This window comes from Ranitomeya imitator, chromosome 1, assembly GCF_032444005.1.
Source record: "Ranitomeya imitator isolate aRanImi1 chromosome 1, aRanImi1.pri, whole genome shotgun sequence".
NCBI lineage: Eukaryota > Metazoa > Chordata > Amphibia > Anura > Dendrobatidae > Ranitomeya > Ranitomeya imitator.
In genome coordinates, this window is record NC_091282.1 from 752,385,329 (window position 1) to 752,411,065 (window position 25,737).

Below are 25,737 nucleotides of genomic sequence, written 5' to 3' on the forward strand. Positions count from 1 at the left end.
TTTATGGCCCCATAGGTGCTCCTTATAATGCTGTGCCCCATATATGCTCTGCACCTTTATGGCCCCATAGGTGCTCCTTATAATGCTGTGCCCCTTATATGCTCTGCACCTTTATGGCCCCATAGATGCTCCTTATAATGCTGTGCCCCTTATATGCTCTGCACCTTTATGGCCCCATAGGTGCTCCTTATAATGCTGTGCCCCATATATGCTCTGCACATTTATGGCCCCATAGGTGCTCCTTATAATGCTGTGCCCCTTATATGCTCTGCACCTTTATGGCCCCATAGGTGCTCCTTATAATGCTGTGCCCCTTATATGCTCTGCACCTTTATGGCCCCATAGGTGCTCCTTATAATGCTGTGCCCCATATATGCTCTGCACATTTATGGCCCCATAGGTGCTCCTTATAATGCTGTGCCCCTTATATGCTCTGCACCTTTATGGCCCCATAGGTGCTCCTTATAATGCTGTGCCCCTTATATGCTCTGCACCTTTATGGCCCCATAGGTGCTCCTTATAATGCTGTGCCCCTTATATGCTCTGCACCTTTATGGCCCCATAGGTGCTCCTTATAATGCTGTGCCCCTTATATGCTCTGCACCTTTATGGCCCCATAGATGCTCCTTATAATGCTGTGCCCCATATATGCTCTGCACATTTATGGCCCCATAGGTGCTCCTTATAATGCTGTGCCCCTTATATGCTCTGCACATTTATGGCCCCATAGGTGCTCCTTATAATGCTGTGCCCCTTATATGCTCTGCACCTTTATGGCCCCATAGGTGCTCCTTAGAATGCTGCTGGTGCTGCCATAAAAAAAAAAAAAAACACATACTCACCTCTCTTCTCAGGACGCCGGCGCTTTCAATATTTACCTGCTCCTCTGCGGCTCCGTCTCCAGCACTGACGCTCAGCAGAGGGCGCGCACTGACCACGTCACAGCGCCCTCTAACCTGAGCGTCATTGCTAGAGGACGCTGCAGACGGAGCCGGAGCGAGGAGCAGGTAATTATAGCGCTGCGCTCCCCTTACCTGCTGCGGCGCGGTCCCTGCAGTCCCTGGCTTCTCCGGCGCTGCAGCTTCTTCCTGTAATTGAGCGGTCACATGGCACCGATCATTTACAGCAATGAATATGCGGCTCCTCCCCTATGGGGGTGGAGCTGCCTATTCATTTCTGTAATGAGCGGTGCCATGTGACCGCTCAGTGCAGGAAGAATCTGCAGCGCCGGAGAAGCCAGGGACTGCAGGGACCGCGCTGGGAGCAGGGAAGTATGATTACACACCCCCCGCTCCCCCTCCCCTGCTGACACCCGGGTATATGACTCGAGTATAAGCCGAGAGGGGGACTTTCAGCCCAAAAAAATGGGCTGAAAATCTCGGCTTATACTCGAGTATATACGGTAGCTACCTCATCAAATATGGGGGCATTGAAGCACCGCTGATGCTCACCTTGTGGAGTTTTGTCAGCTCTGATTACAACTTTGTAATAGTCACTTAGCATGCATTCAAGTGCAGTTTTGAATATTTTAACATATGGATTGTTCAAGTGAAGGAACTGCTGCAAGTTAGTGACAATATCAAGGCGAGTGTTCGGAATTAAAGAACATCTTTGCTGAGCCTCAGCTTATACATTACCCATGAAGTAGAGTTGAAGAAATTGAGGTTGTTTTCTTTGTAATTGAAGCAGTGAGCTTAACAACGGACGTCGAGTGGACGTGGCTAAACAAACACACACACAAACGCGCGCACACTATGGAATTTATGGTTTTGGCTAATTGATCAATTGCACCTTAAGTGAGTGGCAAAAGTAGTTAGAAATGGTCGCGTGCCCCCCCACACACACACTGCCTTTGGGACCAATTATTTTGAAGCAGAATGTGCTACTGTTTACAATAAAAAGTTACATAATGGGTCAGAGGGAAAAAGTGTGTATATACTGTATTTTTCAGATTAGAGGATGCACCTTACCAAAGACAAATAGGAAAGACATTTTTTCCTATTAAAACTTCCCTGGCTGAGGTCATTATCACAAATTTTGATGTACTAGGGTAGAATAGGGAGGTAGGAAATCCATTACTGTCTCTCTGCAGCATACACATATAGAAAAACCTCTGCTACATGCGTGCACGCACAGAATTACATTATATAATTTTACACAAAATTGATGAACTAGGTGTGCAATTTTGAAGAATTTGGTGCAAAAAAAGCATCATGTAATACCACAAAGCAAAAGACAAAGCCCAGCAGTTATATGTAGTCTTGGATCTCAGTTTGTGGAAAGGATCAATGTTCTTCATATAAACTAAAGCGTGTGAAGTGGTGGTTCAGCTTTTTACTTTTTTGCTGTTACATGGCCAGTAAGTGCAGTGACCTGAGCTGAATCCAATGGCTGCACTAGGTAAATGTGTGATCATGCACCAGATCCCATCGGCCACCACTCACAGGGCACCGAAGGACTGCTGAAGGTTCCTGTAATAGCAATCTTAATCCTACTGTAAGGCTTTGCTGCATGCTGATCTTCATAGAACTGTGACTTCACAATATACAGCAACGCTTTAGTATCATAGTGTATAGTATAAACGACCAATGGTCCTCTAGAGGGACCTACATAACTTAATTTCTCCTACGCCTCATTGGGGGACACAAGACCATGGGTGTTATGCTGCTGCCACTAGGAGGACACTAAGTTAACACATAAAGAATAGCTCCTCCCCTGCAGTATACACCCTCCTGCTGGCTCTAAGTGAACCAGTTCTTGCTTAGTGTCTGTAAGAGGCACTTGGGTCTGCTTTCATACCCCACCGTTTTTGTTTTTATTCTATTTTTTCCCTTAGCGGAGCAATTGGGGGCGACGGACCCTTTCTAGGTCCCGATCTCCCCCGAATCATCAACAGGCAAGTACGTGGAGCGTCCCTCCCGTATCCTTTCCTGCAACGTTGGATGCTAGCCCTGAGCTCACCTTACGGGCGACGGTTCCTTCGTGTTCCGATCTCCCCCCTCCATAGCAAGTGACCACATGGAGTAGCCCTCCATCTACCTCTCCTGGAGCCAGGTGCATAGCCGGACATATTATGTATGGCGTCCGTGCAGACCCCACTGCATCACCACTGATATAGCGGATGACATGAGGGGGCAGAATCTCCCACCCCCTCCCTGACTATGGCGACGGTGGATTGATCACCGGCCCACCGCATCTACTGTGAGTTCACTGCGGGGGCCGAGGCGCTGGGGGGGGGTCCTAGTCCCCGGGGGTATGGAAGGTCCACACCTCTAGCAGGACATAAAGCCCGGGTCTGTGGGTGGTCCGCAGTGTGGCTTTGCTATGAAGGAGCGCGGCTCAGGATGGCACTAATAGCGGTCGCGATGCCGCAACCGCAAGTTTTAAAATTTAGTCCCCGGCTTTTCGCCTTCATACAGGCCGGAGTTCTTGGCCATGCCCACCGGCAATTAACGCCGCCCATCTTTTCTAGCGCTTCTCGTTCCCTGAGAAGCGCGCTCACAGATCTCAGCGGCCATCTTGGGACACCCACAGCGCTGATCCTGCAGCGCTGCTCCAGCTCTCCTATTCACATCCTTCAGGACCATACATTGCGGACTGTCCATGGGGACTCAAGACACAGGAGACCTGGGTAAGCTGCAGATACATAGCTTAACCCTTCCCCTGCTAGTAAGCGCTCTCCTCAAGGCTACTATGTCTCAATCAAGGCCTCACAAAAAGTCTGGGAAAACCCACACTGTATTCTTCGCTGCATGTACCTCTTGTAAGGTCTCTTTACCCCGGGGTCACAATACTGCATTGTGCACAGCTTGTGAACCGGTGACTGTTCAGAAACCACCTGTTTCTGATACCGAACCTAGTGAGCCTGGTCCACCTGAGTGGGCTACCTCTTACCCGGTCTATGGCATCCCTGGCAAAAGCGTTAGAATCGTTCCGAGACCCCTCCTCTCACCAGGGCACTCTTACTGATGACTCTTCCAATCCTCAAAACCCCTCGTGCTCTAGGGGTCGTACCTTGCCAAGGAGCTCTCGCTCTTCCAGGAAAAGGACTCATGCCATATCCCCAGACCATCACCGGGTTTCGGGTTCTGAGAGCTCCATTTGTCGCTCCCCTTCCATTGGGGCTAATAGAGAACCTGTTTCAGAGGACGATACTGACACGTCCCTAGATCGTGATGAAATTCCTGATCAGGAGAATTTCGACTCTGAGTCAGTGAATAAGGCTTTGAAACTTGAGGAGGAACCTTTATCTAAAACTGATCATGCCGTGTCGTTTAAGAGGACCAAGCGAGCTCAGTGTTCACCACTCATCCCGAATTTAAGGAAATCGTTGAATCTCACAGGATCTGTCCTAAGATTCACAGGGCAGAAGCCCATGGAATCAAAATATCCCTTTGCCCAGGATCTAAGAAAAGATTGGTCTCAATCTCCCCCGGTAGATCCTCCGGTATCACGCCTGGCTACTAAATCTATTTTATCCTCTTCGGAGGGCGCCTCTATTAAAAACCCAACCGATCGTCAGATCGACAATATGGCGCGTTCAGCCTTTGAAGCCTCAGCAGCCGCACTCTTCCCATCTTTTACCGCTACGTGGGTGGCTAAGGCTATGTCCCACTGGGCTGAGGTTTTGTCTGCAGCGGTGCTGGATACCGATATCCCCCCGAGATAGCAGACCTCGCTACTCAGATAGCCAGAGCTGGGGGTTTTGTAGTTACCGCTTCCCTGGATGCTGCTAACTGTGCTTCGCAAGAAGCAGCAAACGCCATCACCATCCGGAGGTCCTTATGGCTCAGGGACTGGCGTGTGGATTCGGCTTCCAAAAAGTCATTAACCTCTCTTCCATATCAGAGCAGTCACCTTTTTGGCCAAAAGCTCGACCAATTAATTTCCGACGCCACTGGAGGGAAGAGTAAATTTCTTCCACAACAGAGAACCTTTCGGCCCTTTCGCAACCAGCAGCAGCAGGCTCGGTCCCGTGTTTTTTTTTTTTTTTCCCCCCCCCCCCCCCGCTTCAACTCAAATTGGTCCTCTACTTCAACATCTTCCAGACCTGGCCAGGCACAACGTAGGGATAGAGGTCCTCAGACCTCTTACAAACCTTCCCCTTCTTGGAGAGGCAGGCCTAGGCAGCCAGGGTCCAGGGGATCCAGACCTGGCAGGTCTCCCACACAATGACTCCCTGCGGTATCCGGAGGACACCCTCAAAGTAGGGGGCCGCCTGCTTTCCTTCAGCGACGCGTGGCTCTCGGTCGTTCACGACGAATGGGTCCATGACCTAGTGTCCTCTGGGTACAAGATAGAATTCGCTCTTCCACCAAATCGCTTTTTCCTGTCTTCTCCCAGGGCAAGGGCATCAGAGTTCTTCCAGTCCATAAGCTCTCTAAAAGAAGACAAGGTTATTATCCCGATTTCCTGAAAGCGAAAGGTTTCAAGGTTTTTATTCAAACCTGTTTATTGTTCCAAAGAAGGAAGGTACAGTACGACCCATACTGGACCTAAAACTGCTGAACAAGTTCGTCAGGGTGCGACGGTTCTGGATGGAATCGCTTCTTTCTGTCATTGCCTCCATGGAGAAAGGAGAGTTCCTGGCATCCATAGACATCCAGGACGCGTACTTCCACATTCCTATTTTACCTTCTCACCAAACGTTTCTTCGCTTCGCAGTTCAGGAAGATCACTTTGTTTGCTGCTCTGCCCTTCGGCCTTGCCACCGCTCCCAGGGTATTCACCAAGGTAATGGCGGCCGCCGTGGCCATCCTTCATAGCCTAGGTGTGGTGGTGGTACCGTATCTAGACGATATCCTTATCAAATGCCCCTCTTTCTGCACCTGCAAGGAGGCCGCGACCATCACAATAGATACTTTCTCGCCTGGGTTGGAAGATTAAACTTCCAAAAATCTTCCCCAGTACTGGCTCAGCGAATTTCCTTTCTAGGAATGATACTGGACTCGTCCCAGGAGTTGGTACTTCTTCCCCCGGAAAAGATCTGTCTTACAGCGGGAAGCTCAGAAGCTCTCCCAACCTCATACACATTCTCTACGTTTCAGTATGAGAGTCCTCGGCAGGATGGTAGCAGCTATGGAGGCGGTCCCATTCGCTCAACTACACCTTCGCCCCTTACAACATGCTCTCCTGGCTGTGTAGGACAGGAACCCGTCCTCTCTCGATCGTCGTTTCCTCCTTACCCAGCGAGTCAGTCTCTCTCAGGTGGTGGACTGTGAGATCCTCCCTGAAACAAGGGAGGTCTTTTCTCCCAGTACATTGGCTAGTCGTGACAACAGATGCCAGTCTTCTGGGCTGGGGAGCAGTATTCCACCATCTCGCTGCTCAGGGCCGCTGGTCTCTTCAGGAAGCACGCCTGCCCATCAACATCCTGGAAATACGGGCAATCAGGTTGGCTCTTCTCCAATTCCATCCCTTCCTGGCAGGTCGTCCCATCAGGATTGTCCAACAATGCCACGGCAGTGGCATACATCAACCGGCAGGGGGGAACACGCAGCAAGGCAGCCATGACCGAGGTAGGCCACATTCTCCGTTGGTCCAAGGAAAACCGCTCAATGATCTCAGCGGTTCACATTCCAGGAGTGGAAAATTAGGAGGCAGACTTCCTTAGCCGTCAAGGTCTCGACTCCAGAGAGTGATCTCTCCATCCGGAGATCTTCCACCAGATCTGCTGTCGTTTGGGAACCCCGGAAGTGGATCTGATGGCCTCACGGCTAAATTCCAAGGTTCCCAACTTCATAGCTCGGTCCCATGATCCGGCAGCCATCGGGGCAGATGCACTCGTTCACTCGTGGCATCAGTTCCAGCTTCCGTACATATTTTCCCCTCTTCCTTTACTGGTATCCCCTCTGCTCTGATCGTCTTGATGACTCTCGGCAGTAATCTTGATTGCGCCAGATTGGCCACGCAGGGCCTGGTACGCTGAACTAGTTCAACTAGTCGCCGATGTCCCCTGGCGATTACCGAATCGCGCAGACCTGTTGTCCCAGGGCCCCATTTACCACCAGAACTCCAAGGCCCTGTGTTTGACGGCATGGCCGTTAAGACAGAAAAAAGTCAAAACCGTACCCTTTTTTTTTTTTTCTTTGCAAATAAAGGTCTCAGCGGACACAGGGGCGCACGTCCAGAACCAGGGAGCCCATCCCGTACAATGTTCCAAGACTTCAAAGAAAAAAAGACAGCGCCACAATGGATAGTGAAAAAATAAAAACTTACATTTATTCTGCCTTCTGTAGCGACGTTTCGGTCAACAGACCTTTATCAAGCACTTGATAAAGGTCTGTTGACCGAAACATCGCTACAGAAGGCAGAATAAATGTAAGTTTTTATTTTTTCACTATCCATTGTGGCGCTGTCTTTTTTTTCTTTGAAGTCTTGGCATGGCCGTTGAGTGGTGGGTGCTGACACAAGCTGGCTTCTCTCAGAATGTCATTTCTACCATGATCAGTGCTAGAAAGCCTACGTCTATGCGTATATATCATCGCATTTGGAAGACCTTCTCATGGTGCAAGGACCGAGGAATCTCTCCTTTTTGAATTTTCCATTCCTTCCATCCTCAAATTCTTTCAGTCGGGTTTGGACTTGGGTCTCGCTCTTAGTTCTCTCAAAGGGCAGATTTCAGCCTTGTCAGTCCTGTTCCAACGTAGAATTGACAACAGATTACAGGTGAAGACGTTCATTTAGGGAGTCTCCCATGTGGTGCCGCCCTATAAGATGCTGTTGGAACCATGGGACCTTAATCTGGTCATCGGAGTCTTGCAAGAGGCCCCTTTTGAACCTCTGCAGGACGTTCTCCTGTCTTTTCTGTCATAGAAAGTTGCCTTCCTGGTTGCAGTCACATCCATCCAACGAGTCTGAGCTGGCGACTGTCTTGTCAAGTTCCTTTCCTCATTTTTCATCAGGATAAGGTGGTTTTGAGAACATCCCCGTCTGTTCTACCGAAATTTGTCTCCTCTTTCCACCTCAATGAGGAAATTGTCTTGCCTTCACTTTGCCCGGCACCAGTACATCGCACCGAGAAGGCTCTTCACACACTGGACTTGGTGAGAGCTCTTAGGAGATACGTCTCGAGAATGACGTCTTTCCGCAGGTCAGATTCCCTGTTTGTGCTCCCGGAAGGGCCAAGGAAAGGTCTAGACGCTTCCAAAGCTACAATAGCCAAGTGGATTCGTTCAGCTATCCAGGAGTCCTACAGAGTCAGAGGTCACTCCGTCCCAGCAGGGATTAAGGCTCATTCTACTCGGTCAGTGGGTGCGTCTTGGGCCATCCGGCTCCAGGCATTGGCAGCACAAGTCTGCAGAGCTACGACTTGGTCCAGCCTGCATACATTTACGAAACCTTACCATGTCCATTCTCAGGCCTTGGCAGATGTGTCCATCGGCAGATGAATTTTGCAGGCGGCAATGCTGCATCTATAACTTGTGGGTACACAGAGCAATTGCAGTGGATTGTTTCCCACCCAGGCACTGCTTTAGGATGTCCCATGGTCATGTGTCCCCAATGAGGCATAGGAGAAATAGGGATTTTTGTGTACTCACCGTAAAATCCTTTTCTCCGAGCCAATCATTGGGGGACACAGCACCCACCCTGTTAGCCTATTGGCTTTAGTTTTTTTTCTGTGTTGACTTGGTTTTGACATAGTTAATTCTTGTTAAATGTTAAACTCCTACTGCTTTGTTACCGAACTGGTTCACTTAAAGCCAGAAGGGGGGTGTATACTGCAGGGAAGGAGTTATTATTTGTGTTAACTTAGTGTCCTCCTATTGGCAGCAGTATAACACCCATGGTCCTGTGTCCCCCAATGATTGGCTCGGAGAAAAAGATTTTACGTGGAGTACACAAAATCCCTATTTTTCCTTAGATCTCCATACACACCTTTCCCCCAAAAATTCAGTCATTTAGGAGATTCAAAAATTCGATATAACACTCCATAGACCATTTCTTATTCAGGACCACCTTTCTTATTCAGGGAGGTGGTCCTGAATAAGAAATGGTCTATGGAGTGTTATTCCGAATTTTTGAATCTCCTAAATGACTGAGTGGTGGAGTGCATCCTTTGTATGGCTTATTCAGGAACGGGTGAGATTGTTCCATACTTTATGGTGCATTTTTTGTGTTAGTGACTTTTGCAGATGCAGTGAGAATTGATGATACTGTTTTGATGTCACATTTCTGAGCAAAAGCACACAGGTACAAATAGCAGCATTATTATATACCCTCCTTCAGCTGTTTTTCTGGAGGTTTGGGTAAGGACATGCAAATAGGAGAAGCAGTTGTAAATTTGAGTATTTTTCTGCTTTAAGTACCGTTTCTCTGATTTCCTTGGATAACTGTTGGTATTATACATGCTTGTCTGTGTGTTGGGTTATGTCATTTTTAACTAGTATATTAAATGTTATGTTTTAGGTCCCTTTATTGTGCTATTTACTTTAATATTTTTGGGTACCCTTGGCTTTTATAAAAATTGTGGTTGGTTTCAACCTTTTGCTGTTTTCTCTTAAGGGTAATTCCATGTCAAGTGGACCAGTGGTCCCCACTCGACCTTCTCCGATTTTGCTGAAAATTTATAAGGATGTACATGTATGTTTGAGAAGAGGTTCTGTAAATTTTTAGGGCCAGATCTCAAATACATTGGGCACTGTTGACATTTCACTGGAGGTTCCTCCAAGCCTGCGGCTTCAGCTAAGTGGATTTTGCAAACTTTGGCACATAGCCATTAGAGTTCTATACTGGCTATGATGCTGAAATTTGGCATACTAGTTAAACTCTTGATGCTAAATACGATAAAATTATTACCGGCTATGACAAAACAATATTTCGGCCACAATTTTGTGTCAAAGTAGCTTGAAAAACGCGGCACATAAAATTTATGCCGAACTTTGCCCATTTATAACTCAAGACCAAAAACCAATAGTAACTGGTGCTTTGCCCTGTACACCAAACATGTACATGACTTTGCATTGCTGCAATATCACAGTCAAAGCATATGTATTTGTGGAAATATTCACACCCACATATGATGAAAAACTTAAAAAACCCGAATTTTTCCTAGTTTTAGGTCAAATTTCTCAAAAAGGTACCCCTAAAATATATTAATTCTAATATCATTAGAGCACATTTTTCTCTACAAGGATCATTTTGTTTTTTTGGAGTCTCTGTTTAAGAAATGAAAAATGCCACTGAACATGGTGTTATTTATTAATACGCAATGAATGGTAGCTGCACTATTCAAACCCTTGCATGGTTATACCACAACCAATTCCCTAAGAATTGGTATTATAATTCTATTAAGAATTGTAATAATGCTGTCTTTCGAGAATTGGCAGCCCCATCGCCTAGGAGCCATGGCCGATAGCCGTGCAAGGCGAGCCTCGGGCGGTCTCTTTATCGCAGGTTCTGAAGCCTGAGGGTGGGTGTCTTTGCCTAGGATCCCAAGCCTAATATTGGGTATCTTTTGTTGGTTCCCAAGCCAGTCTAAGTGGTCTGGAATTGTTGCTGAATTTGCAACATAATCGGTTCAGAGAAGCTGTATTGTCGGCCCATTGCTGTTGCAGCTGGTGCTGGAATTATTGCAATGATTGACTGCTCGGGAATCCAGCATGTATCATTTCTCATAGGCCAGTGAAAGAAGCTGGCTGGTCCATGAGCATGCATAAAATTTATTTAATGCATCATGCTCGTCGACTGAAATTTCAGAAATATTTCCAATCCACCAGTTCCTATCGTAAATGCAGGCAATGTATTGCCCTGGCTGGAGGTTTGCAATTGGCACAAAAGGCATTTCTGATCTGACAGATCTATCTACATGGGCAATGAAAGATGATGGGTCATTTGACACCCTTGAAATGCAAATCTTTTTGTCATCAATTGGCACAAACTGGTGATTTTCTCTTGTTCCAGCAATTGTATGTCCATCTTTGAACCTTTCCTCTTGAACTACCCGTATTTCGTCAATTTTTTCTTTTGGAACAAAAAAAAAAACAACTTGATTCCTTGCATTTGCTCGTTGCAAAAGTTGAATAAATCCACCGGGGTCAGTATTTGGTTTTCAGTTGGGCGTTGAAGACTGGCACGAGCTGCCAACCTCTTTGCTGTCCCTCCAATCCCATCACAGGGCGACTTTCCATGACTGGTACCAAAAAAATTCTATTCAGAGCTGATATTGAAATCAGCATTGTGGTGGCACAGGTTGAGAAAATTTTTGAAATTTTTGTACTGGACTGCAGATCCATCGCTGAAGTAGTGGACATGACGAATCCCATAGATGAGTCTTGAGATACTCCACAATTACTGTTAAGAAAGTGTGGACTGCAACTGTGTCATGTCGTGAGCAATCAACTGATTATGCACAAGCTGATGTTCTGCGCAGCTTCACCATTTAACTCCTTGAAGTAAATTACAAATGGGTGTACTGTAGCTTGACTATTTTCCCAGTGGAAACCTTGAATGGCATCTTGAACAATAAATGAGTAATTTTCAGCAAAGTCCATAAGGATCACAAGCTCTCCAGGTCTCAGATTTTCCTTCAATGATTTCAGATACCAACTTTGATGCTTGGCGATGTAGTAATGGCTACAAAGTTTAGAAATTTTCAAAACCAATTCTTCAATGAAATCTTCTATAGTCAGTTGTTTGGTATCAAGCGTGTCTCAGTGTGAATCCATTGTTTGAACTCAATAATATCTTCAGGGTCACTGTTGACAAACACATTGACTAGAAATTCTTTTAAAACTTCAGGACCCGAGCATTTATCACAACGGCCAAGCATACAGTCCTTGGATTCAATTCCACAGACCATTTTGCATATGAGCTCTTTGTAGTCATCATTGATTGGGCATGCTGCAAGCATTAGTTTGACATTTTGGTGAATGGTACACACACAAACGGAATGTGTTCCAGCAGATCCAACGGTTACGCATCACTTTGGCCGAAGCTCACAAAACTTGGAAAATCCAATTTCGGGGCCATTCCGATCCCGATGGGCAACAAACATTTCCCTCATATTGAAAATAGTCACGCTACAGTACACCCATTTGTAATTTACTTCAAGGAGTTAAATGGTGAAGCTGCGCAGAACATCAGCTTGTGCATAATCAGTTGATTGCTCACGACATGACACAGTTGCAGTCCACACTTTCTTAACAGTAATTGTGGAGTATCTCAAGACTCTCGTATGGGATTCGTCATATCCACTACTTTAGCGATGGATCTGCAGCCCAGTACAAAAATTTCAAAAATTCTCAACCTGTGCCACCACAATGCTGATTTCAATATCAGCTCTGAATATAATTTTTTTGGTACCAGTCATGGAAAGTCGCCCTGTGATGGGATTGGAGGGACAGCAAAGAGGTTGGCAGCTCGTGCCAGTCTTCAACGCCCAACTAAAAACCAAATGCTGACCCCGGTGGATTTATTCAACTTTTGCAACGAGCAAATGCAAGGAATCAAGTTTTTTTTTTTTTTTTTTGTTCCAAAAGAAAAAATTGACGAAATACGGGTAGTTCAAGAGGAAAGGTTCAAAGATGGACATACAATTGCTGGAACAAGAGAAAATCACCAGTTTGTGCCAATTGATGACAAAAAGATTTGCATTTCAAGGCTGTCAAATGACCCATCATCTTTCATTGCCCATGTAGATAGATCTGTCAGATCAGAAATGCCTTTTGTGCCAATTGCAAACCTCCAGCCAGGGCAATACATTGCCTGCATTTACGATAGGAACTGGTGGATTGGAAATATTTCTGAAATTTCAGTCGACGAGCATGATGCATTAATAAATTTTATGCATGCTCATGGACCAGCCAGCTTCTTTCACTGGCCTTTGAGAAATGATACATGCTGGATTCCCGAGCAGTCAATCATTGCAATAATTCCAGCACCAGCTGCAACAGCAATGGGCCGACAATACAGCTTCTCTGAACCGATTATGTTGCAAATTCAGCAACAATTCCAGACCACTTAAAATGAACATTATGGCTTGGGAACCAACAAAAGATGCCCAATATTAGTCTTGGGATCCTAGGCAAAGACACCCACCCTAAGGCTTCAGAACCTGCGATAAAGAGACCGCCCGAGGCTCGCCTTGCACGGCTATCGGCCATGGCTCCTAGGCGATGGGGCTGCCAATTCTCGAAAGACAGCATTATTACAATTCTTTTTTTTTTTTTTAACCAATAGATATTTATTGAAATTTTGCATGTTAAACAACACATCAGTAAACTTCAAAGGGGGAGGGAGACAAGGGTAAACGGGGGGGGAGGATGTGGGAAAAAAGGACCAGCGCCTAAGTTAAAGACCACAATATGAACAGTATAATACACACAGATACAGTGTCAAAACTTGAGAAGCAAACGATTTAAATGAGGGCAAGAGCAGACTGAGATATATGTGCCGAGGACACCCAGGGATCCCACCACGAGAGGACCCTAGTTCTCCTCGATAGATCCTGTGCCATGATAACCTCATAGCAGAAGTGTAAGTCAATTCTGGCGATCAGTTCGGCTCTGGAGGGAAGACCCGAGGATTTCCAATGTTTCGCTATACATTGTCTAGCGGCAACTAGGATATTTGAAATTATGGGCCGGAGAGGGGAAGGGAGACCCATGAGGGAAATACCCAGGACAGCTAGTTGACCACTCAGCGCAAGGGGGAGACGTGTCAGATCGACAATCAAAGCCTCCACCTCACGCCAGAAAACCCGGATCTGCGGGCACGACCACCATACATGAGAGGAGGACCCCAAGGCGCCGCACTTCTTCCAACACAGAGGGGAGGAAGACGGGAAAACCTCCGCCAGGCGGACAGGGGTAAAGTACCAATGCAGTTGAATTTTTTTCGCCTGCTCCAAGTGGCCAAGACATGTGGAGAACCTGGAAGGGTGCACCATAGCAAATTGCCAGTCCTCCAGGGAGGCCTCGAAACCCAGCGAGGACTCCCAGGCGGTCATGAAAGGGAGCTTGTCAGCAGAACCATAGGAGATGAGAGCTTTATAGATTATGGAGATGCCATGGGGCAATATGGTGGCCGGTCTGAAATATCTATGAGCCGGGTCCTCTGTCAGAGGCGGGGGCACTCCGAATGACCGACGTGACCTGAGAAAGCTACGGAGCTGCAGGTATTGATAGAAGTCAGACCCAGTAAGAGAGAATCTCCCTGAGAGGTCCTCAAACGACAGAAGGCCATTTGAGCCGAAAAGGTCTGCCACCCGGAGCACCCCGCGGTCCGTCCAGGAGGAAAGAGAAATGTGCCCGATAGCATACTCCAAAGCCTGCAAAGAAACATAGTCAAACATAAATATTAGATGGGAAGTGCTGAGTAGCGCCCACAATTTAGAAGCATTCCTAATAGAACGGAGACAAGGGCCAACTAGAGGTACCTTAAGCAGCTGAAACTCCAAGAGCAATCTAAGCGAGTTTTTGGGAGCAAAATGCGATTCAATCAGAAACCAGGGTAAACATGAGTTCCCCTCCCACCATATTTTAAGGGGCTCAAGGATCGCCGCCCTATAGTATGAAAGCACTGCAGGCGCGCCCAACCCACCCATAGAATACGGTAGGGACATAATCCGACGCCTAATCCTGTGAGGTTTCCCATTCCAAATAAACCGATCTATAAGAGATTGAAAAGCTGAAATAAACTTCGAAGGGATAAAAAGGGGGAGGCATCGGAAGAGATACATTATTTTGGGTAGGAATAGCATTTTCGCCGTTTGTATGCGGGCCATCCAGGAGAGCAGTGCACCCGACAGATGATCCATGCTCTTCCTGACTTTCGCAAGAGTTTCCTCACAATTTACACGAACTATATTATCCAGCCTAGTTATCCTGATGCCTAAGTACGTAAAGCCCAGGGGAGCCCAAATGAACTCGTATTGGGATTGAATTTGGATTTGAAGGGGGGCCGGGAGAAAAAGGGGGAAAATTGTGGATTTGGTCAGATTAAGTTTATAATACGAAACCGCCGAAAACTCAGTTAAAATAGAGGTAATCGCGTTCAGCGATGCTAACGGTGAGGCACAAGTCAGGACCACGTCGTCGGCATAGAGGCCAATTTTGTGTTCGGTTCCCCCCACCCGGATTCCCTCAATGTCCGCACTCTGTCTGACCATGGAAGCCAAAGGCTCCATGACCAGAGCAAAAATGATAGGCGAGAGGGGGCAGCCCTGACGAGTGCCATTCCGAATAGAAAATGTCCGAGATCTAAATCCTGCCGAACGAACCGACGCGCAGGGATTGGAGTATAATGCCATAACCGCTCTACTAATTTGCCCGGTGAGCCCAAATTTTTCCAGCGTGAGTTCAATATAACTCCAGTGTACCCTGTCGAACGCCTTTTCGGCATCAAGCGAGAGAAATACACTGGGAAGGCTCCCCCTCTCGACCACATCTAAAAGATCTATCAGGCGCCTGGTGCCATCCCTGGTCTGTCTGCCAGGAACAAACCCAACTTGGTCGGGGTGGATGAGACCAGGGAGAACCGAGAACAGTCTGTTGGCCCAGATTTTTGCATAAATCTTAACGTCATATAATACATACAAAGAAAAAGAGAGAGTTTGTGATCCAAACTAAAAAATATACATAATACTAAATCACGGTTGCTCAAAGGAATCCCATCTCACAGTTTTGTAAAGTTACAAACCAATTTATTAAACATATTATACAACCATGAAAAGAATATACATATAATACCAAACAAAAACATAATGACAAAAAGGAAAGGAGCAAGCAGGCAACAATGTCTAACTGGAGAACTATGGGCAGACCCGAGAGCACATGTGACCAGTCAGAGAAAAAAAGGGGAAAAAAAACACCCCAATTAGTCAAGAAAGTGCATAGTGCATAATGAGCAGCAATTAAAGTTATCTGAATGTCACAGTGCTATACCAAAAACACGGGTATAGAGGGAAGGAGGTGAGATAGTATTCAGATGCGATCAGAGTAGTGATCGCCCAGACGCCGGTAAGGTGTAATACCTTACAAGTACCATATACAAACAGAATGTCTCCTAACACTCACCCATGTTACTGGCTGCCCGAAACGCTGATGCCCCGACGCGCGTTTCGCTGTTGCTTCTTCGGGGACTGCTCCCTGACCACCGTACCAGGGACCGGAATCAAGATCGAGGAGGAGCAGAAGGGCGCCGGAGAGGTAGATAAGAGCCGCTTTAGGATTCCTGGACACGGAGCTCCCACTCTGTGTGACCTACTCCATCAGCAGTTAGGCCACGCCCCCCCGCATTATTACAATTCTTAATAGAATTATAATACCAATTCTTAGGGAATTGGTTGTGGTATAACCACCATGGACCAACGCAAGGGTTTGAATAGTGCAGTTACCAGTCATTGCGTATTAATAAATAACACCATGTTCAGTGGCATTTTTCATTTCTTAAACTGAGAGACTCCAAAAAAACAAACAATGATCCTTGTAGAGAAAAATGTGCTCTTTCTAATGATATCAGAATTAATATATTTTAGGGGTACCCTTTTTGAGAAATTTGACCTAAAAATAGGTAAAATTCGGGTTTTTTAAGTTTTTCATCATATGTGGATGTGAATATTTCCACAAATACATATGCTTTGACCGTGATATTGCAGCAATGCAAAGCCATGTACATGTTTGGTGTACAGGGCAAAGCACCAGTTACTATTGGTTTTTGGTCTTGTTATATATGGGCAAAGTTCGGCATAAATTTTATGCGAAGTGTTTTTCAAGCTACTTTGACACAAAATTGCGGCCGAAATATTGTTTTGTCATAGCCGGTAATAATTTTATCGTATTTAGCACCAAAAGTTGAGCTAGTATGCCAAATTTCAGCATCATAGCCAGTATAGAACTCTAATGGCTATGTGCCAAAGTTTGCAAAATCCACTTAGCTGAAGCCGCAGGCTTGGTGGAACCTCCAGTGAAAGGTCAACAGTGCCCAATGTATTTGAGATCTGGCCCTAACAATTTCAGAACCTCTTTTCAAACATACATGTACATCCTTATAAATTTTCAGCAAAATCGGAGAAGGTCGAGTGGGGACGATTTTTAAAACTGGTCCACTTGATGTGGAATGACCCTTAACCCCTTCATGACCAGGGGATTTTTCGTTTTTCCGTGTTCGTTTTTCGCTCCCCTCCTTCCCAGAGCCATAACTTTTTTATTTTTCCGTCAATTTGGCCATGTGAGGGCTTATTTTTTGCGGGACGAGTTGTACTTTTGAACGACATCATTGGTTTTAGCATGTCGTGTACTAGAAAACGGGAAAAAAATTCCAAGTGCGGTGAAATTGCAAAAAAAGTGCAATCCCACATTGGTTTTTTGTTTGGCTTTTTTGCTAGGTTCACTAAATGCTAAAAATGACCTGCCATTATGATTCTCCAGGTCATTACGAGTTCATAGACAACAAATATGACTAGGTTATTTTTTATCTAAGTGGTGAAAAAAAATTCCAAACTTTGCTAAAAAAAAAAAAAAAAAATTGCGCCATTTTCCGATACTCGTAGCATCTCCATTTTTCGTGATCTGGGGTCGGTTGAGGGCTTATTTTTTGCGTGCCGAGATGACGTTTTTAATGATAGCATTTCGGTGCAGATACGTTCTTTTGATCGCCCGTTATTGCATTTTAATGCAATGTCGCGGCGACCAAAAAAACGTAATTCTGGCGTTTCGAGTTTTTTTCCCGCTACGCTGTTTAGCGATCAGGTTAATACTTTTTTTTATTTGATAGATCGGGCAATTCTGAGCGCGGCGATACCAAATATGCGTAGATTTGATATTTTTTTTTTATTGATTTATTTTGATTGGGGCGAAAGGGGGGTGATTTAAACTTTTATGTTTTTTTTTATTTTTTTCACATTTTTTTAAACTTTTTTTTTTAAACTTTTGCCATGCTTCAATAGCCTCCATGGGAGGCTAGAAGCAGGGACAGCACGATCGGCTCTGCTACATAGCAGCGATCTGCTGATCGCTGCTATGTAGCAGAATTGCACGTGTGCTGTGAGCGCCGACCACAGGGTGGCGCTCACAGCGACGGGCAATCAGTAACCATAGAGGTCTCAAGGACCTCTATGGCTACAATGGAGACGCATCGCCGACCCCCGGACATGACGGGGGTCGGCGATGACGTCATTTCCGGCCGCCCGGCCGGAAGCGGTAGTTAAATGCCGCTGTCTGCGTTTGACAGCGGCATTTAACTAGTTAATAGGTGCGGGCAGATCGCGATTCTGCCCGCGCCTATTACGGGCACATGTCAGCTGTTCAAAACAGCTGACATGTCCCGGCTTTGGTGCGGGCTCACCGCGGAGCCCTGCATCAAAGCAGGGGAGCCGGCATCGGACGGTATAGTACGTCCGATGCCGGTAAGGGGTTAAGTAAACCGCCTAGTAAATAAGTCAGGTCATAAAGCAAGATTTCACTGCTTGGGGGCTTTGGTGGGATCCTGCTTTGCTTGGACTCTTTCAGAGGGGATATTAAAGACTGATCACTTTTGTCAGATGGTATTTAGAATATCACCAATTGTCTAAGGGTTCCACTTTTTTTCTTTTTAAATACGTAAAGGGCAGCCCTAAATTGGTGGTGCATATTTATCAGCCTTGCGCCATTTACTTTTGGATAAGCGCTGAGGCCAGTGATTTGCTGCAGTGGTCATTGATTGTTGCTGTAGCGTCACTTGTGAACATCACAGGCAGGGAGTAGAGGAGAGGCTACTGGTGTGCAAAGGCTTCAGCAGGTCATCAGTGTCTGATCAATGGGGGTCCCAAACCCATGATTAGAATGGGGAGGCAGCGACACTACAGCATCGGCCACAGCGATGGCTAATACTGTCATTGCCTGGGGCTGTGGCTAAGCGTTGGAATGGGCTGGAGCACCACAGCCTCTATCTGCTGTTTGAGGATCCAAACGAGACGCTTGTAGATCCTTTTAAAAAGGATCTCTTATACCATTTTAATTGATTCAATAATTGGTAGACCTTTTCCTCACTTGATAGTTTTTTACAACCATGTCTGACCTGAAGCTGCGAGCAATCTAACTTTGCAATCCACTGTCATTAACAGAAATGTCACCTCTTGCAGAGGGTTAATTTTGGGTTCTTAGAGGGTCCAGTGGACATGAGTAGGTTGTATAACCTTCCTTCCTCAATTGATTAGACACTTTTGCATCTTCTTGACCATTTACTATGGGAACTGCGTTACGCACCCACAGGTTTAAAGAACACATACAAGATCATTTGCCGAAAGAATTTCTTACTGCCGAAAAATTCATTGAGCTGCGAAAAGAGTTGGCGTCAGTAAAACATCATAGTGGATCTAAAATGGAATATCCCTCTGGTATCGAGGACATCGCTGATCCGGCACAGGTACGAAGAGCTAAGTCTGTAACACTGTGGTCAGAAGTGTATGTGTGTGTGTATTTATAACCACTCATATAACCATGGGGGGGGGGGGGGGGGGGGTTATATAATATGCTGAAACTGAAGACTGGACGGCAGCAGAGTTGTTTTTTATATAATAAACTAGATGGTGGCCCAATTCTAATGCATCGGGTATTCTAGAATATGTATGCAGTTTATTTATGAAGTTTTCAGAATAATGCAATTTATACACAGGATTCGGCCGGCCGGGCGCGACCAATTAGCGAAGTCTGGTTCAAATTCCGCTCCAATTCGCGGCCGGATTGCTCCTGTCACTGATTGGTCACGCCCGGCCACGAACAATCGGTGAAGCCAGGGCCTGCTCCAGGTTTCTCTGGGGGACACAGACTGTAGGTGTTATGCTGCTGCCACCAGGAGGCTGACACTGAGTGATACAAAGAAAGTTCTCTCCTCCCCTGCAGTATACACCCTCCTGCTGGCTCTCAGCTAACCAGTTCTTGCTTAGTGTCTGTACGAGGCACTTGGGTCTGGTTCAGACCCCAAAGTTTTTATTTAATTTTTTTTACTTATCTGTAAATTTTTAATTAACGGAGTGAAGGGGCGACGGATTCTTTCAAAGTTCCGATCTCCCCCGAATCAACAGGCGAGCACGCGGAGCATACCTCCCCGTACCCTCTCCGGCGACGTGGGAAGCCATGCCTGAGCTGACTTCAGGGGCGACTGTTCCTTCACGGTCCCGATCTCCCCACACCAGCAGCAGGCGACCACATGGAGTGTCGCCTCCATGTATCCTGTCCTGGAGCCAGGCCTATAGCCGGACAACTGGCCCTGTCCACCCAGGGGCTGAACTCCGTGGATGTTCAGAGGCCCCTCTCTTGGGCGTCTGAGCAGCCCCCACTGTCCCACCACTGTTAAAGTGGATGGCACAAGGAGGCGGACGGTTCCTCTCCACCTCCCTAACAAAGGGATGATGGATTAAGGTTTATCCCTCTATCCCTACACTGTCCACGCTGCAATAGCCGACCTGCAGTCATCCGTGGCAGCTCCATGCCGGGACGCGCACCGATTGTGAGCGGATCCTGTCATCGGTGGGCTTCTGCAGCGGGATATTCACATGCTCACAGGCCTCCCTGTGCCCCACCTCCATGAGGTAACGCGCCGGCTGCAAAAAATTTAGCCCCAGCTTCGGCCAATGTGTAGGCAGCACCCCGGAAGCGCACTATGGCGCCCTAAGGTGTCTCTGCCCGTTCTTCTGGCGCTTCTCGCCTGGCACGGAAGCGCTCAGTTTTCTCGGCCACTGCAACGCCCCTCACTTCTACTGCTGGTATCGCTCCCGCCGACTGCAGAAATTTAGGCCTGGGCTTGGGCCTATTCATGGAAGTCTCGAGGCTCCGCCCACATCTTGCCTGTGGCTCTGCCCCCAAATTGCGCTTCTCTCTCTCTGTGAGATTTTATCAACTCTGCAACTTCCGGTGGCCATCTTGGTCCACCCGGCCGGCTCACACAGGGGTGATGACTTTGCATTAAAGGGGCACAACGACTCTGCAACATGGCATGACCAGTATTCCCTGGTCTTAAAGGCACACAACCACTCCAATTCTGGTCACCCTAAATGAGTTCAGGAGCCCTCCGCCGCTGATCCCAGTTTATCCCAGAGTACGTGGTTCCCTCTGTGGACTTCGTCACTGCCGCAACCCATTGTTTCTCTGACCAAGAGACTGAATCCCTCCGTGCTCCCTCTGTGGCTCGGAGTGCTCGCAGGACCGATATACATGGTCCCTCTCCTACATGGGATCCGTCGGCTAGCAGGGGCCTCGAGTATTCTAGAAACGTACAGGCATCTAGAAAACGGAAGTTTTCATTTCATGATCTCTCTCCCCAAGGATTTGCTGAGAACAAGACTCTGAACATGGATCGGATATTGCCTTGGACCTGGACTTGCCAGAGCTTTCAGTAAAGGATGAACTCGCCTATTTATATCATCAATCTCTGTACATTGACGAGGACTCCGGTCCTGCTCTAGACAATGTCCCTCATAGGGAAACTAAACTCCCTCGTAGAGCATTTGCCATTCAGTCCGGATATGTGATTCACTGGACAGAAGCCTCTATGTGGGGTGCCATGCCTGGTTTGATTTTTAAGGGCGACGGGTCCTTTTAAAGGGCTCTGATCTCCCCACACCATCAACAGACGAGCACACGGAGTGTCGCCTCCATGTATCACCTTCAGCATCCAGGCCCAACGCCAGACAACCTGTCCTGTCCACCCAGAGACCTAAACTCTGTGGATGTACACAGGCCCCCTCTTGGGCGTCCGAGCACCCCCCTCTGCATCACCACTATTTAGCAGAAGATGCAAGAAGGCGGATGATCCCTCTCCACTTCCCTGTTAAGAGGATGGTGAATCGAGGGTTCCTAATTTTTAACTCTGCACCGTCAAGAGAGCAGCGATGGCAAGAGACTGTGACCTGTTTGGATGCAGCCGTACATTCTGCCACTTGGCAGATTAACCGGGTAGAATCTCCTGTGTTATACCTACCAGTATCCTTGCCCAATGTATCATCAATTAAGAATATCACGGACTGTCAGATAGCAAATCTGGTTTGTTCCGTCTTGCGGCTTTGGGTTCAGCGCTATACTCTCCCTAGCTGCCGCATGGATTGCTAGAGCAATGGTCTCCTGGCTGGAGACCTTAACTACTTTTGATTCACACCAGTAACCTGAAGACAGTAAAACTGGCAAATCAAATCTCTTTTGAGCAGGAGACTAACAAAGGATCGTATGTTCCTACAGCCCCAACCAGCAGTGGAAGGGTTGTCCAGGATAGTCTAGATCTAAGGGATCTTGGTTCCAAAAAGGGGAACGAAAAGTGAGACTGATCCTGGACCTCAAACTTCTAACAACCTTTCACAAGGTTCTCCTTCTTTGAATGGAGTTCCTCCACTCAGCCATTACTTCAACCGAAAAAGGTGCAGTTTCTGTCATCCATCGACATTCGGGATGCTTACCCTCTTCAAAAATTCCTTCGCTTTTTCATTCGTGAACAGCGTTTTCAAGTCACGACCTTGTCCTTCGGCCTTGCTACCGCACCCTGAGTGTTTGCAAGGCTCATGGTGGCTCATGTTCCTCTCACCTGGGCTGCAAGCTAAACTTAGACAAGTTCTCCTCCTTTCCAGCCCAGCAGATATCCTTTTTGAGGATGATCCTGCACACTTCAGAAGGATGGTAATTTTCCCTCGAGACAAGGTCATGGCCCTTCAACAGGGAGCTCGGGCACTTGATCACTCATCCCCTCATTTCATTCGATTTGCTGGGAGGGTTCTGAGGACAAATGGTGACTACAATGGAAGCAGTTTCCTTCGCTCTGCTCGTTTTCAGCAAGTCAAACAGACTTTCAGACGATAGTCTCTGAGCTCCTTCTTCATCCAGGGCCTTTCTCCCGGTTCAATGGTTATTAGTAACTACCAATGCCAGTCTCCTTCTCCCTATCATTGCTCTGGAGATCCGTACGGTAGTCCTACAGCAGGTCCACTGCCTTCTGGCGGGTCACCCTATCCGAATTCAATTGGACAATGCCACGGCTGTGCCATACGTCAATCTTCTAGCAGGTACCCACGGTCAGGCGCCATGGCCGAGGTACCTCACATTCTCTGATGGGCCGAGATCTATCATTCGGAGATCTCGGCAGTACATATCACAGGAGTAGAATTCTGGGCGGCAAACCTGTTCAGCTGTCAGGGTTTCGCCTCAGGTGAGTGGCAACTTCACCCGGAAGTCTTCCATCAGATCTGCCTTCACTGGAGCTCTCCAGTTGTAGATCGGATGGCGTCCAGACTGATCGCCAATGTACTCGAGTTTGTGGTTCGGCCTCGAGTTCCAAGAGCCATCGCACTGCATGCTCTGGTTCTTCCGTGGTAAGTTTCCATAACTCCCCTTCCACTACTTCCGAAAGCCTTTCAGAAGCAGAAAGGGCCCCAGTGATCCTCTGAGATCTGCGCTGACCACGTCTGTTTTTGCTTGCGGAGCTAGTAGCTTTCTGCCTTACTGCAACAAAACTGCAAGTAGGGACTTTCTCGCAGGGAGTTTTCACACGTAGTTCTTCCCTATCGCATACCGTAGATCACTGGGACCTTAATGGTCCTAGGAGTCTTACAGTAGACTTCTTTTTGATCCGGACAGACTTTACTATCAGGGAAGGTCGCCCATTTTTTTCTGCGATATCCTCATCCTGACGAGTCTTCGGAGCTAGCTGCTCGGTTCTTTCAGACTTTTTTCCCTTATTACCTTCAAGGCAAAGGTGATCCTCAGGCCATCCCCGTCTCTTGTTACCAAGGTAGTATTGTATTACCACTGTTATGAGGGCATAGTTCTTCCCTCCTCTCTTTCGGCACCAGTCCACAAAATGGAATGAGTTCCCCATAATCTGGACGAAGTGTAGGTATGTCTCGAGGACGGCGTCTTTCCGAAGGTTGGACATTTAATCTTGGGATTCCTGACGGTAAGAGGAATTCTTCCCGACGTTTACAGGAAGGGTTTAGCCGTTTCATCGGCCATGTTAGTCTGGTGGATTCCTTTCACCATCCAGGAGTCCTTCCGTGTTAGGCTGACATCTATCTCCCTGTCTATCGTGGGTTCTAGGCACCAGGCGTCGACAAGGCACGCCTGCAAGCTTTCGGATTCGTCCAGTCCGCATGCATTCTTGAAGCACTATAATTCCCACACTTCCACAGATGTGAGTCTGGGCAGGCGGACTCTGCAGGCCGCAGTGGCGCACTTGTAAGCAGCGGTTTCACACTGTGGGGCTGGGATTCCTGGGCATGCCCGCTTCGCCTCTCTCCCAAGGTGAAGCAGTCTCACTTGGTGGATGCTATCCACCTCCATTCTGCTGGGGAGGTACTTTCTTCCCCTCCGCTGGCAGGTCATCACCACCGACGCCAGCCTCCAGGGGTGGGGAGCGGTCTTTCTCCACCTCACGGCCCAGGGCCGCTGGACTACTCAAGAGACACTGCTTCCTATCAACCTCTTGGAAATCAGAGCCATCTTCCTAGCCCTCATCCACTGGCAGTCCCTCCTCTCGAGAAAGCCGGTCTGCATTGTCGGACAGCGCCACAGCCGTGGCTTACATAAACCATCAGGGAGGGACTCGCAGCAGACAGGTCGTGACGGAAGTCGCAAAAATTCTGCGTTGGGCGGAGAGCCACGTTCCCTCTATATCAGCCGTCCACATCCCAGGGGTGGACAATAGGGAAGCTGACTTCATCAGTCGCCAAGGGCTCTTTGTGGGGAGTTGAGACCACTCGCCCGCCATCTTCAGTCAAATTTGTCAGAGGTGGGGCATATCAGATGTCGACTTAATGGCCTCCAGGGCAAACTACTGGGTTCCCCAGTTCGTTTCCAGATCTCGGGATCCGATGGCCGTAGGATGCGACACTCTCGTGTGCCCAGTTCCGGATGCCTTATCTGTTCCCACCCCTTCCCTTGATTTCAAGGGTCGTAAAAAAGATCAAGACAGAAGGGGTCCCTGTACTCTTGGTAGCTCCAGATTGGCCTGGTATGCGGAACTAGTGAATATGCTGTCAGACGTTCCATGGAGACTACCGGATCGCCCGGATCTTCTTTCGCAGGGGCCCCTCTTCCACCCAAATTCTCGGTCTCTGAATTTAATGGTATGGCTGTTGAAGCCACGGCCCTGAAGGACGCGGGTTTTTCTCAGTGTCATCCAGACTGATAAAAGCGAGAAAACCGGCTTCGTCGCGTATCTACCATAGATGTTGGAAGGCCTTTTTCCAATGGTGTGAGGACAACAGTCTGTTTCCTATGATCTTTTCCCTTCCATCACTTCTCGGTTTTCTTCAAGCGGGTCTTGATTCTGGACTTTCCCTGAGCACCTTGAAGGGTCAGATTTCCGCTCTGTCCATCCTTTTTCAAAGAGACCTGGCCTCTCTTCCACAGGTGCGGACCTTTTATCCAGGGGTCGCTCATATAGTTCCCCCTTATCATCCTATCGAGCCTTGGGACCTCAACCTGGTCTTAGACACTCTCCAGTGTGTGCCTTTTGAACCGATTCAGGACATCTCCTTCTTGCTTCTTTCATGGAAGGTGGCCTTCTTGGTCGCCATCACCTCGATTAGGAGAGTGTCCGAGCTGGCAGCATTATCCTGTCGTTCTCCCTTTCTAATCCTGCACCAGGACAAGGTGGTTCTTCGACCGGTTCCTTCCTTTCTACTAAAGGTAGTTTCGGCATTTCACATCAATGAGGACATAGTCCTCCCTTCCTTGTGCCCTTCCCCAGTTCATCCTTTGGAGAAATCTCTTCACAAGTTGGATGTGGTCAGAGCTATCCGGGTTTCTTTCCAGAACTGCTTCTTTTCGTCAAGCC

General features: G+C 47.5%; 1 protein-coding gene across 3 annotated transcripts in view; it reads left to right on the forward strand.

Annotated features, from left to right (window-relative positions):
- Nucleotides 1–25,737, forward strand: part of PRPF39 (pre-mRNA processing factor 39) — a 79,420-nt gene that overhangs the window by 23,356 nt on the left and 30,327 nt on the right. For all 3 annotated transcript variants that reach the window (XM_069734875.1, XM_069734884.1, XM_069734891.1), the window contains one exon: nt 19,191–19,344. In XM_069734875.1, coding sequence (XP_069590976.1) covers nt 19,191–19,344 — 154 coding nt within the window. The remainder of the gene's footprint in view (nt 1–19,190; nt 19,345–25,737) is intronic.